The sequence below is a fragment of the Serinus canaria genome, chromosome 3 (genome assembly GCF_022539315.1).
Source record: "Serinus canaria isolate serCan28SL12 chromosome 3, serCan2020, whole genome shotgun sequence".
Classification (NCBI taxonomy): Eukaryota; Metazoa; Chordata; class Aves; order Passeriformes; family Fringillidae; genus Serinus; species Serinus canaria.
In genome coordinates, this window is record NC_066316.1 from 89,623,826 (window position 1) to 89,638,161 (window position 14,336).

The 14,336-nt window shown below is 39.0% G+C and overlaps 1 protein-coding gene across 2 annotated transcripts in view; it reads right to left on the minus strand.

Annotated features, from left to right (window-relative positions):
• The window catches only part of LRRC1 (leucine rich repeat containing 1), a 68,205-nt gene that overhangs the window by 13,484 nt on the left and 40,385 nt on the right, over nucleotides 1-14,336 (minus strand). For both annotated transcript variants that reach the window (XM_050972379.1, XM_018919751.3), the window contains exons 5-10: nucleotides 8,569-8,625; nucleotides 7,193-7,256; nucleotides 6,348-6,422; nucleotides 4,470-4,614; nucleotides 1,730-1,848; nucleotides 643-726 (exon numbers count right to left, since the gene is read on the minus strand). In XM_050972379.1, coding sequence (XP_050828336.1) covers nucleotides 643-726; nucleotides 1,730-1,848; nucleotides 4,470-4,614; nucleotides 6,348-6,422; nucleotides 7,193-7,256; nucleotides 8,569-8,625 — 544 coding nt within the window. The remainder of the gene's footprint in view (nucleotides 1-642; nucleotides 727-1,729; nucleotides 1,849-4,469; nucleotides 4,615-6,347; nucleotides 6,423-7,192; nucleotides 7,257-8,568; nucleotides 8,626-14,336) is intronic.

Genomic DNA, 14,336 nt, shown 5'->3' on the forward strand with positions numbered 1-14,336 from the left:
AATTTACTGCAGAACTAAACTTGTAAAGCCTTCATTATATTTAGTTTCACAACACAAACTCTAGCCTCATTTCATTCCACATACTGTTACAACAGACAAGAAGTCCTAGTGCTCATAGCTGTAAAATTTGAGGTATCTTGGCCATGTCAGGTCCCTATATCTAAGGGCAGAAGTAGTCCAGAAATCTTCAACACCAAAAAGACTGTCAAGACAGTCACTGAGCCACTTTTCAGAGTATGAAACCTTCCCTTTGATATTGGTCACAGGAGCGAGGTGAGGTGAAGAGTGTGGCAGTAGTTTCATACTACATGCAGAACAGACATGTTGTTGCATTCACCTTACCAGAACTCCAAGTCTTCAAATAGTGCAGGACTTGACATCAACACTGGGAACTACCAGTTAAAAGCTAAATTAGACCCAAGTTAGTTATGAGCTAATTAGATCCAAGCCTTTCTGTTTAACTGCAAAGACATTTTGCACTTTCAAGCCACCAAATCACTACAGTTCAGATCTAGTGGACAAGATCCTGGCTGTGATCAGTTTGGAAAGAATACCCAGTGGACCAAAGTTGCCTGCTACTTCTCATAGGCATTTGAAATCAAGAGTTTTCTGTCTCTACAATGCCATCTGCACAAAACTTACCTCTTTGGGCAAAGATGTTAATTTGTTTCTGTCAGCATTCAGATTGTTCAGCTTCTTTAGTTTTCCAATGCTCTTCGGCAATGACTGTGCCAACAAAAAGAAAATAATATACAAGCAATTCATAAATAAACAGAGTCAGGAATTTTTAACTCACTTTTAAAATTAATTAACAGACTCTCAAAATTGAAATGGAGTTAATCCTCATTACTACCAGACTTTCCAAAGAAGATCCAAAGGTTTATACTGCAGAGCAAGTGTCTAGGAATACCAGTTTCTAACACAAATTCACTCATTAATTATCTCTGCACTACAATAATAGACGCACAACAGCTGTGTACAGAATGCATGTATGTAGGATCTATTGTTTTGTATGTAGGATGTATTATCTAACCTTACACCTCCAAATTTGCTTCTCAGCTAGCTATCTCCTAACTCGGGTGCTATGAACTGACTGTTGGAGAGGCATCTTCTTAACAGTCTTAAGCTTCTAAGTCAACCAAGTACCAACTGGGCTTAAGAAATGCTCAAACCTAGTTTCTTTAAAGACAGCTACTCTCCAAGTGTCAGTATCACATGAAGTTTCAAAGTAATGGAAGGAAACACCTAACAGAAGGAATTCTGAGATTTTATTTTATTGGCCACGTATCATATTTAACACCTGTCTAGAGCAGATCAGCAGAACAAGGAGCAGTACAAGTTCTGCAGTGCTCAGGGCTTTTATTCAGTTCCAGGAAGACTGATCCAGATAAGGCACAGCAAAAACTGGCAATAATGCAATACAGCACAAACCCCCACATCAAAACCACAACTAAGTAAGTGATACCTGCACTCCACAGGCTCCAATTCTCTCAGTGGTCATGAAAGACTCAAGAGTGAATATGTAATTGCTTAAGCATTTGAAGGATGGATTGTTACTACACAGAGTGTATTCTCCACATTCATTTAACAGGTAAGAAATAGGATGCATTTAAAGAAAATGCACTGCTTAGCAGTAGCAAGGGTGAGTAACCTAATGAGCTAAGTGATTCAGCACTTAACAGCAGCTCCTTTTACCACCTGCCATTTGAGCAGCCATGACCATGCATACCTGCAGTTGGTTTTCTGTGAGAACTAGCTCAGTAAGGCTTTCACAGTCTCCAATGGAATCAGTTAGTTGAATCAGTTTGTTCTGATCAACCTTTAAAATGGACAGCCTCCGCAATTTTCCTGGACAGAAAAAACAACATGGATTTTTAGTCTAGTATCCTCCAATACTTTTAAATACATACATTTTTACTGCTGCAAAACTTCCAGAAATCTTCTAAAACAATGAATTTATTTTTTTTAGGTAAAATGAAATAACCCAAGCACTGCTTCACTTAGTGCTTGCACTATTTCTGCAAATTTTAGTATCACTGAATTCATACTCAATATAAATATTCATAGCCAACATTTAAGCATAATAAATTGTAATTAAGCTACAATCTAAAGGATATCTCATATAAACATCAAGGATGTGTCTACCCAAATGCCTATAGGAAAATTATCTGTTTGTTCCTCAATTATACAATGTTTATTAATAAAGGAATGTTCAGAAGATCACCTACACCTAATCAGCCACAGTGAGACCATCTTGCACTGAAGTGACAGCCCAAACCCAAACAGGATCAAGGTCTCTTTGTCCTAACAGAGAACCTATTTAGTCAGACAGGAAACCCAAGTTTATTCTTCAGATGAGAAACCAAACTTCTCTGAAGGTGATTCTCTCATGAAGAACAAAATATTGTTTCAGGCCAGAAAACTCAATTTGTTCTACTCCTTTGTATCAGAATGGTCTTTTGGTGCAAAAGCTGACTCAGGCAGAGCCCATGACACAGAATTCAGGAGACAATACTAGGTGCTGATACCTCACTGCCATCCCTCTGTGGTCCTAAACAGCTGTAATAATCCGGAGTATCAAATTCACTGATGACACTAAAGCATGAAGAGATGTCTGACACAGAAAGATAGCAACCTAAACAGAAACCCGAGGTTTAGCACAGAGAAGTGCAGAGCTCTGCACCCAGACAGAATAAACCTGTGCACCAGCACAGGCTGGGAAGTGAAATATACAGCTAGAAAAGCCCTGCTGAAAAGGACACGGATACCATGGTGAGCACCAGGCTAAATAGTAAACAGCAGTGAGGTCTGATCAGAAACAAACACCAACTAGACTACATTAGAATTATAGCCAACAGATCAATGCAAGTTGCTGTATCCTATCAACCTGCAATTAGTGAAACCACACCTGTAAAATCATTCTCAGTTTCATGTGATGTCCTGTCTTCCCCTTCAACTCCCCTGTTCAAGTGACGGGGGTCTAGTAGGGAGCTATCAGGATGGCCAGAGCACATGTGAGCTGAGGCTGAAGGAGCTGGCTTTGTTGACTCCCACCAAGAGACAGCCAAGAAGGCATCTGGGAACTGCCCAGAACTGCTGGCAGGGCAGTTACAGACATGACAGAGCCAAACCCTCTTCTGCAGGGGCAGGTGAGGCAGCAAGGGCTGCAAATCACAGCATGGGTGATCCCATCTGGACATGAGGAGCAGCTTCCTCAGTGGGAGGTGGTGCAGCACTGGCACAGGCTGCCTGGGGGTGCTGGAGCTCCATCAGAGCTCTGGGCACTGAGGAGACACAGCCACAGCTAACCTGAGCCACTGGTGCTGGTGGGAGCCCTGCTACAGGAGCTCTGCAGATCCACCAGTCCCACCAACGATTCAGTGATCAGCTGGGCAATGCCAGGAGCTTCCACAGAGGCCAGCAAGGTTCTCTTCTGCCAACAAGCTCGGTCCAGACAGCTGCATGGGCTGCTGACTTTCTGAAGCTGCAGCTCCATTTCTGATGTACAACAATTCTACTGGCCAGCACACTTCAGAGAGGGCTGCTACACTCCCTGTCAAACACATATTAGGCAGCTGTAGGACCCACAGTTGTCAGCCCACTCCCCCAAGTCTAATTTCTACAGCAACTTTTCTTAGTCTTATATAGAATATATATAGGAAGGGGGAAGGTCTGACCACTCTTTTCTGGATGTTAAATATAGTTAAACCATATTCATGAGTCCTCCTTCCACTACACCTTTATTTTGGGTTTGTTCTTTTTTTTAAAAAAGTCCTCTCAAGGAGAAGGCATACTCCTACAATGTGCAACTTTCCAGAAAAACAGCTGATGAGTAGAGGGGAAAAAAAAATGCTCATTCATCTACTTGTCACAACCACTGCATGGGTAAAAAACACACACCTTAAAAAAGACACTGGTAATGTTTCAGGAAACATTCTTTAGTTACTGAACCCAATCTAAGTGATCAGACATAGAATGGTTGTAGTTTGAATCCTCAAGGCAAGGATTAATGTGCTGCAAGGCAAAGAGTCTTCCACTAGGTTCAGTAGAGGATTAATCACATTGTCCATTGAAGATAATTACACATCACCATTCCAAATTCTGTATTTTTTGTAGTGATACTTTCAGCCAGTCTTATCACTTGACCCACAGCATGTTACAAGCTAAAATTTTACAGTGTTAAAGAGACCTGATGGGGATATAGATACAATGGGAACTGAAGGGACATATTAACATTTATGTTGTTTGAGAGGTATCAAGTGAAAACTGAAAGAGGATTATGGGGGAGTCATTATGCAGACAGTTAAAATGCAGCATTAATAGAGCTATGCATTTGTTACTCAGCAAAAGGAATAAAAACCAACATGAGACAAGCTCATCTCTTGCACAAAAAGACTTGGAAAGCCCAAATGACTTCCAGTTACAGTGGATTAAATGGTTCTGTGTGATAGCATTCACTTTGGACTCACCAATGCCATCAGGTAAGACCTGAAGTAAATTCTGAGAAACAAGCAAGTCTGTTAGAGAAGTCAGACCACTAATTTCTTCAGGAAGGCATTCCAATTTATTTTCAGAAACATCCAGACAAAGCAGGTTTTTCAGGTTTCCTACTTCCTGCGATACAAGGAAAAAAATTTAAGTCATGCCCAAACACGTAAGAAAGCACTTTGAAAAATGTACCATCACAATGAAATTCCACAAAGAAAAACAATTATCTGTATGACCTCTTAATTGGCCATTCTTTGTATGACCTCTAAAAGCACAAAAAAAGTAAATACTTACACTTTACGTATGATAAACTAACCAAGTGATCCAGTCACACTTTCTGATTTTAAATATTAAACTGGCTTCAGCTGTCAGGCAAGCTACACTGAGCACACCCAGGCAAGCACCAGCCAAACCTGGAGTTTTCCTCAAGTAAAGACTGCAGAGTTGGTGTTTTCAGAATGGCAGATTATCAACCACTACATAATTAAAGTCTACTCCTCCCAATCAACCCTAGGCAAATTAGAATTAGTCTTTCTTGGCTGCTACAGCAACATGCCACAACATCTAGGGATTTCATATCTTCACATCTCCCAACTACAACAAATGTAGAAATAAGAATTGGGGGTGTTGCTCTAGCAGGCATATTTGAACTGCCAAGTTATACTGCCATCACCTACTACTATTAATGACTACTTGAGTATTTATCATGGCAATCCAACCATTAGACAGAGAAATACCTTTGTCTCTGTTAGGTATCAGAGCAACCCCATACCCCAAGCACACAGACATCCCTATACACAATTGAAGACAAATCTCATTTTAGTCATCCAAATCACCTTTCAGAGAATAGCACAGCTGATGAAGAAGTGCCTTTTACTTTTACATATATGAAATTTTCAAACAGCAATGGCCTTGATTCTAACTTACTAGATCAGTTCTTTCACTTTTGAACTGTCTGCCCCTCAAGAAGATCTTTCATTAAAAATGGACCCTTTATCCTACAAGTTCATCCTTTCAACTTTGGAAAAAAAATACACAATAATGGCCAGTTTCAATAAAAATGGCTGCTGAAGTCACACTTGACCTTTTATGAAAGATCATCTCTACTTATTAGGCCAACCCAACAAAAACAAAGTCAATTAAATCCACTAAACTCTAACTGATTTACAAGACACACAGTTGACAATGAGATCCACACAGCAAGTAACATCAAACTGCAGGAGGAATAGAAGAAAACAGGTTTTGACTTGGCTGTAAGGGAAAAAGAGGAAAGAGGAACCATCTTACATGTTACAAAAGTTCTTAAGAAAGGGAATTTGGAGCCCTATACACTTTAAATGCTAAGATCCCTCATTCTGTGACTGATGTCAGATGGGGGATTTGCCTCCATAAATCAAAATTAATATTTATGGCACTGGTTCCATTATTGTACTTCTTCTAAACACCATGTTTAAATGGATGAAGATGACTACAAAAAAAAATTCATACTCAAAACTTTAAAACTGCAATTCAGATAGATACACAAGGTGTGGGTTAGTTCAGACAACTTATGGCTCCCTGATCTTAGGGAAAGAACTATAAACAGAGGATGTGTCATCCTACAAACTGAACAATGTGCCTATTAGGAAACAATTCTTTTGTCAAAATGCTTAAAAGAAAATTTCTGACAACATACAGTATCATGGCCAATCCCTTGCAGAGGAATTTTTCAAGAGAAAACACTTACACACCCCAAAACCAAACCCAGGCAAAGTAGACTGAGAAAATATTCCATTTTAAAGCACTTCCCTGTAGGAATGAATGAACATGCTTTCTTTCAAAAACATCTTCAAAACAGTAGCAGCAGAGCTCATTTTTACCTGAGGTATTTCAGCTAATTGGTTTCCATCCAACCAAAGGTCTTTAAGATTGAAAAGTGCACCAATTGTTTCTGGCTATAACATAAAAAGCAGTAAAGTTAAGTAGCATAGTAGCTTCAAGTAAAAAAAATTGCTACCCCACAATTACAGTCTAAGTGAACCAATTCTTACTGCACCATTTAGAGGTGCCTTGGTTAGAAGTAGCAAGGGTGACTGTAAGTATTTGGGAACTCACACAAATTCATTGCTATAGATTAATAATATACCATTCTTTCCTGGCATGCACCAGGAAATCCTCAAGGATTTCTTGAGGATTTAACTGCCTGCACACCCCTGCCCTACTGAAAATCCATCCAACGTTCACCTGAATCACCTTAAGGAGATGACAGATACATTTTTGGAAGATCAATCTGCGACAATGTGTGACCTCTTGACCCTCAGCTCTGCCTCAGCCCCTTCCCAAAGATTCCCACTCTCACCCTGGAAATTTAACTTTCTGTGCTTAGCCCATCCAGCTCCTGACACAAGTCCATGTGGTCACTGTAACTGCAAGCACAGACAAGATTTTGTGTCCCCCCCACTCCTTCTTATTTCCATAAAAAAAGCTGTGCTGCATTCTCATTTTCTAGAGATCAGCTGCAGTTTTTGAGTAAAGTGATACAGTACTGAACAAGACTAAACAGATATGAAAGCACCAGCTCACTGTCAAAATTCATCTGTACCTATAAAAAGACTCTCCCTCCATGCATTTTTGTTTCTTCAGTTTTGGACATCCTACAACCTATTTAATCTAAATTATGCATAAAACAAGACCAATGTGCAGTTTCAGTGGTATGTTCTCTTACCAAATGATAAAGTTCATTGTTTCCTAAATCAAGTTCTTCTAGTCGCTGCAGCTGGGCAAGTGATCTGTGAGATGAGATAAATCAAAACAAAACCACATAAGACTAAAGCAACAGAAACCCCATGTATTTGAATAAGCTCATTTTACTGAAACTTGCATTTCAAATTACAATGTACTGTAGGCAGACAGTTATTTTACCAGGCACAGACTGTTTGCAGTTGTATCTTTCTGAAAAAATAATTTGGTTTGTCGGTAACTGTATGACCTTGAAACTTAAAAACTTAGTATAGGCAATCAAATCATTACCTTTTTTATTTCAACAATAAGTCCCTGGGGGCAGCAAATGTCACATACTTTATCACAGTTAGTTAGATTTACTTTTAGGAGAAATTTACAGTTATGCAACTGGATAAAAATTCCCCATAGTGATCCCATAACTATGTGACTCAAGACTCAATATCCATCATTTATCTTCTCAACATGATCCATCAGTTTCTGAAATACTTCTGGTTTTGAGACTGCAAACAGAGGGAAGCACAAAAGGATGTAAAAAAAGTTCAAGCAACAGACAAGAGAGGGCCACCCTTCAAATCAGGCTCATAAAGCTCTTGCTTACTTCCCCCAAAGCTGCAGTAGCACAAAAACCAGAGAGAATTGTCAGCTCCATTACTGACAGTCAGAATTTTCATGGAGCAATAAAACTGTCAACATTTTTGATAGCCTCATACTGACTGTGCATGGCCAAACTTACCTAGCAATTCCTGTCTTCTGACCACTGACAAAGTGTCTTGTGGCTCACTGCTATGAAGAGCCACAACCAAGGCACTTGGGTAGATTAACAGGAAAAAATTACCCCAAAAGCAACTGGGGAAGAAATTCTGATTTAAAAAAGTTAAATCTTTTACAATATCTATTACACTACCTAAACAAGCAGAACAGGAGTCACTAAAACTCTTGCAAGAAGCTACCAGGTAGTGAAGGAAGGAAGGGAATTTCTTCACTAGAGAAAGATGAGGCTGCTCCCAGGCAGACAAAAAAGGATCCCCAAAGTATAAGATACCATATTAGTCTAACAAAAGACCACCAATTCCTCTGCCATGATACAGAAAGTACAGAGATGTAGGATATGTTTGGTGACACTGTAGGTCATACAGAATATGTTTTATAGAACAGAATCCATGCAGACTGCAGGTTCCTGCTACTAACCAAGTACAACTAGAATTAATGGATGTAAGTAGATGTTGCTAAAAGAAGGCTGGATCTCATGTTGTCAATTGGCTTTGAATATTTTTTCCAGCTGTCATTTGGTTTCATGTTAGCAGATTTTAAGAAGAACATTTTATGTTAATACAATGAAACACATACAATGTGACTTACTCAGGTAAATATGTCAGCAAATTTTCTCTCAGTTCCAGTGAAGCCAGGTTATAAAGACTAAAAAAAAAAAAAAAAAACCAAAAAAACCATATTTTAATACCACCTTACTTTTTATATTCCACATTCTGTGAAGAAAAGTGTGCATTCACACAGTTTAAAACAAGTTGCTATAAACTGATTTTTTGTTGTTTTAATTACACCAGATCATCTTGTGAAAGGCAGAATAGAAAGACTAACCTTTTGCTTGTTTCTCTGTGACACTTCAACAGATTAAAGCAAGAAAGGAAACAGACAAAGCACAGATTTCTATTTGTTAAAAGGTTTGCAGTACCAAGCTACAAAACAGAGTATACTATATCATATCTGAACTGCTTTTACTTACTGGCTTTCAGAATCTGGCAGGGGCTACCAAAGTTAGAGAGCACCAGGTAAACCCATCACTGTCCTAATGACAGCGTGCTCATTACTCTAAGTGACATTATGCTGCTAAGCGGCTCGCTTACTCCAGATCCCAGGCTTTTACCAGCATCACCATAGCAACATTCAGATTTCTCAGGGGTTTATTTATGACTAAATGGAACACAAGGAGTCAGACATTATCCCAACACTATAATCAGCTCTAATCCTCCGCCATCCCAGGGAAAAATGAAAATCAGATATGGTGACTGCAAATAAGTTTTCGACGACAGAATTGTCTTCTGTCCTGGTGTGCAGGGAAGGGGGACAGTGGGCTAGACCTTGAATAAAATCTAGATAAAAAACAAGAATTCCACTAAATTTGATATAGATGTTAATTCTAAATTGTACACTTTAGGGAAAAAAAAAAACAAAAACAAACAAGTCCATGCATTCAGACTACATAAAACTGAAATATTTTCCCATCTCAAACAATACCAGCTTACCAAATTACAGAATAGGTAGCTCCAGTAAAAAAACCAGCTGATAATAAAACTTAAGCCTCAAAATAAAAAAAGAGAAATAGAGAAATCTTCACATTGCAACTTCAGTACAGTTATCTAAGCAGAGAAAAGCAACAGAACTGATGTAATAACTAGTTAAAAGGGAAAGAAGATTTTTCATGGAATGACTTTTGATGGTGTCTGAAAAATAAATCCTTATCTCATGCACCTGTTTCATACTGCATTCAAAAAAACAGTGAATGAAATCTCATGGGAGCTTTGATTACAGCTTTTAAAATAATCACAATTTACTCACTGGGTTCTGTATCCGTCCAGAAGTATAGTTTAAATATACCATACAAGCAAAAACACTTTAGTAGAAGTCTATTGCAAATTCAATTAAAAGATAAGCGAGAATAACTCTGCTACTGCCACTCAAAATCATTGACAGAAATAAGCAAGCCACCACTCCAACAACACAAGAGAATATTCACACATAAAAATTTTAACACTATAAAACACAAGTCAAGATAGGACAGGGTATCCAACATCCTCAAGGAAGCCAAAAAAGTGGGAGAAGGAAGGGGTGATGAGAACCACTTCTCTCCAAAAGGAATGTGGGTCTGGTCTTGCTGCCATTGCCACCCATAGACTGCCATTACATCCGTGTTTACAGGTTTTCTAGAAACCTCTTTCCACCCTCCTTTGAATGTTCCACTTTCTCTTCAAGCTTATATTAGGTGAGGTCCATGATTCATTTTTATCAAGAGAATACAAAAGAGATGTGCACACCTCCAAGCTGCCTTGTAATCTTGTGTTTACACATCACCCTGCATCTGCTTATCTCCCTCCCCATCACGCTGAAGCGTTGATGAGTAAAATGGTGCAATCTCTTAATTTCTTTTCTTACCTCAGACACCACTTTGGCTGTGGCTGAACAGAAATCTTTGTCAGAAAAGCATATTTAACAGCAGGAACTCCGGAACCACCATCTTTACCAGCTGCATCATAGCATTAGACTGGGGCAGGCCAGTGAATCAGCTCAAGAAACTGATCCTGCTTAAAAATAACCCCGCAAGGAGAGTAGCACAGATCCCCAGTCTAAAACAGACTAAATCCCCTTAAACACCTGGGCCAGTACAGCTGCCAAGAAGGTGCAAGGAAGGCAGCTGTGCTGCAGCACTGTGAGCACTCACTGGCAGCTGTGCCCTTGTGAGCATCTCTGCAGAGAGACTGTGGCCCACCACAGTCCCAGCCTAGCTTCTCCTCCTGTGGGAGTCAGCAACCTACCAGATTATGTTTTCATCTCTAAGGACACAGCTTTCTGAGGGAGAAATGCTTTATTTATTCTACAGCTTTTCTCACCCAGAGCATGCTCACAACCCTAACTCAGCCTGGAACAAAAGAAAAGATACTGCCCCACCCTCCTTTATCCTTTCTACTTCTTCCAAGGTCTTGAGTCCAAGTCCAATATAAGCAGACCCCAATAAGCAAAATTAGGCTTCCCACCAATACAGAGACCTAATTCTATGAAGTTTAAACCAGCAAAGCTGCATCATTAGAGTGAAGTACTATGTTTAAGATGGATCCATTTCATAAAAAGGTCAGAAGATGAAAGGAAATTTGCCACTTTTTATTCTTAAATCTTGACAAGTTACAGAAACGGCTCCCAGCAAACCTATGTGCTGCAACCTAAAATGTGCCAGCTACCATATAAAACAGTACCATATAAAAGACAGGCCGACACACTGAAGCACTAATCTCCAGTACATAAAAAAGCACATGTATAGCTTGTCCTTAAATTTACCAATGGGGTCTTAACAAATTGTGTATGTACTAACATTGTTCTCATTTTACGTTCTGTTAAGAAACACAATTTTAAGTCTTTTGCAAGAAAAATTCTACATGAATTCTTGAAAATTCTTGTTATTTTTTAAATATCTTTTCTGATTTAGAAACACTCTCTCCAGAAAGTGCAATCCTTCCTCTTCTTGGCTACAAATAGCTATTTCTCACAATATACTAAATGAAATAATTCCTTTTTTCCCTACACCCTTAATTTTACAGGTGCACTGTCAGTCCAGTATTTCTAAAGTCCCTGAAATGAACTAAAGCAAGCTATACCTTATTGATTTCAGAATCTTCCCCTAATTCTAATCTCCATCTTGTAGAGAAAAATCAGTCATGGGAAGTTACCATAAACACAAAGGCAACAGCAATCTAATTTACTCAGACTAAAGAAAGATCCATTAGCAGCTGCTCACCAACTGCATTTAGAAATGCAAACGCACCATAGAGCATTGCAGGCTGCTTTCCAATGAACCGTCCTCACTCCCCCCCAAAAAAAAATCCAACAGAAAATGCAAAAGCAAATGTAATTTATATTCTAAAGGAGGAAAAAAAAAAAAAAACAAAACAACACAAAAAGAGGTAAAAACCAGTAAAAAACAAACATACAAAAAAACCCGCTATCAGAAGATACTATTTCACCATGGTTGAAAAAAGCAGTAATATTGTAATAATTCTCACTACAAAAGCTACCACACAGACCTCAAACACTGAGCACGTGTGTGAAATTACTGAGCACAAGGAAACAGGCAAACCAAGCAGAGGATGAAGGTAACTGAAATAATCACAAGTTTTCCATCTCAGCATTCCAGACGACTTTGGAATAAGGCTGGAACCAAGTTGAATTCAAAGGTAAACATGGATTAAAATGTCAGTTCAGCAATATAACTACAGTAACTGCAAATATTGGCATTCATTGTGTGAATGTGTGAGCTAGAGCAATGAAGAGGATGTGAAATCAGTAACTGGGAACAAAACTAATAGCAACAACGTAGATGAAAATGCTGGAAGTGTCTTTCCTGATCATTCCTGTCAAGTTTTGAAAGAGAAACATGCAATTCAACACAATCTACAGAGAGGGAATACCACAAATATTCCTTCATCAACTGCAGCAGTCTGCTCTAAAACAAAAAGCAGACTGGAATCATCCACCAAAACCAGAAACAAAGCCTGTTGTTCTTTTTCTTCCAAAGCAAGTCCATTTGGATTGATTACAACGAGATTATGAGCACCACCATGCTCCACAAAACAACCTTTTCACAGACAGATGACTCTGTAAACAACAGAGATTTACTGCAATAGGTTTAAAAACATCACTGAAGTTAAAAAAAAAAAAAGAACAGGAGGGAAAAAAACGACAGCTATTACAATTACTCTGGATGAAATTACACTTTCAGTGTACAGCAGACATTAAATGTATTTATTTTTTAAAGTTATAAAATGCAAAACTGCTATGAATTTATCCTAGAACTTTAAACTTGAGGGACAGTTGCAGCATATTCCTCTATCCATGGGGACGGAAAGTCAACCTTAAGATTAACAATAGACAGCACAATACACACACCCCATTTCTATCACAGTCCCTGCAAAAAGACTAGGAGCTCCAAGCCCTTGGCAGAGACCAGCAAAGGTTTCTGAGAGAGCAACTGGGACGCATGATAAGACATATGCTATTTCCTTGTGGGAGGAAAAAAATGCTTTAATTATGGAAGTGGAAAGAGAAATGTGGGAAAAGGTAAGAGAAATCAAAGATAAGATGACAAAAAATAATTGATATAAAAGCTGAAGATGCTCAGTCAATAAAACCTGAACAATGCCCTTCTCTTGATTAATAAAAGCTACATTTTTTCACCTTATGTCAAAAGCAGCACACAGCTGAGCCAGCACAAGGAGAGTACAGGCTTTGGGAAATAAGGAAGCAAAGTTGGAAGAGATGAAGATCTAAAGAACCTGCAGAAATACATGGCCCAATACACACCCCCCCTTCCAGCAAGTTTCAGCTGGTTGGGGGAATATAAAATCCCAAATGCAATTTTTCTTCACATTTGTAAAACTGCAAAAAGAAGGGGAAGACAGGAGAATGGGCACAGCCCCCATATTTATACAGAATAAGATAAGGTCCTGCACAGTAAGGATAGGTAATGTGAGAACACAGTATAGATTCTGAATATGGTCTGGTATTACACTCTTTGTGCAGCAGCAATGACAACGAAACACAGCCCAAGGATGCAGCACACAGAAATGGGAAATTTAGTCCACATTTTGACCAGTGCACCAGTTCCAAATGACTTCAGTTCACTGGGCCAGCATCTGAAGATTACTGGTACTTAGACACCCTGCCTGGGTATACAGCACATACACTGAAACATCCATCATGACAGTAAACTGGGAAGGAAAGGAGTCTAAACTAGGCAATTTACTGTCCTGGTTTTTTTTTTTGGGTTTTTTTTTTTTTTGTTTTTTTTTTTTTTTGTGCAGAAAAGGAATATGGTTTCTCTGTCTATTTAAGGGTATTCCAAGACATAGAGTAATTGTGGTACTCTGACAATGGCATATAAATGGATTAAACTAGCCATATTTAAATATATTCCATCCCATACCCACTGGCCAAATAAAACTACCAGTAACATGTATGACCCTGCCCCAGGACACACCAGTTAGATGACTACAGACTCATGTGACAGAATCCTAGTAAGCTACTCCCATCCCACAAGGCTTCCAGCTGCAGATCAACAATGCACCAAGAGCCTGGTGTTTAGCAGCTTTTATTCTCCAAGAAAATGACAGTTAATCAATAACTAGCTAGCTCTCAAAATACCACTTACTCAGACTCTAAGTATTTGAAGGTACAGCATATACCTTTGTGATGGGCTCCTGTTCCAAGTCACTCCCAAAAACAACTTCTTTCTCTTCTCCTTTCTTGACTGTTTCCTCCACTGCAACAGACCCTGAAAAGACCAAATGTCCAAACTCCCAAGGCTACATCAACCACATCATCCTGGTCTGCATAAAAAACAGTGT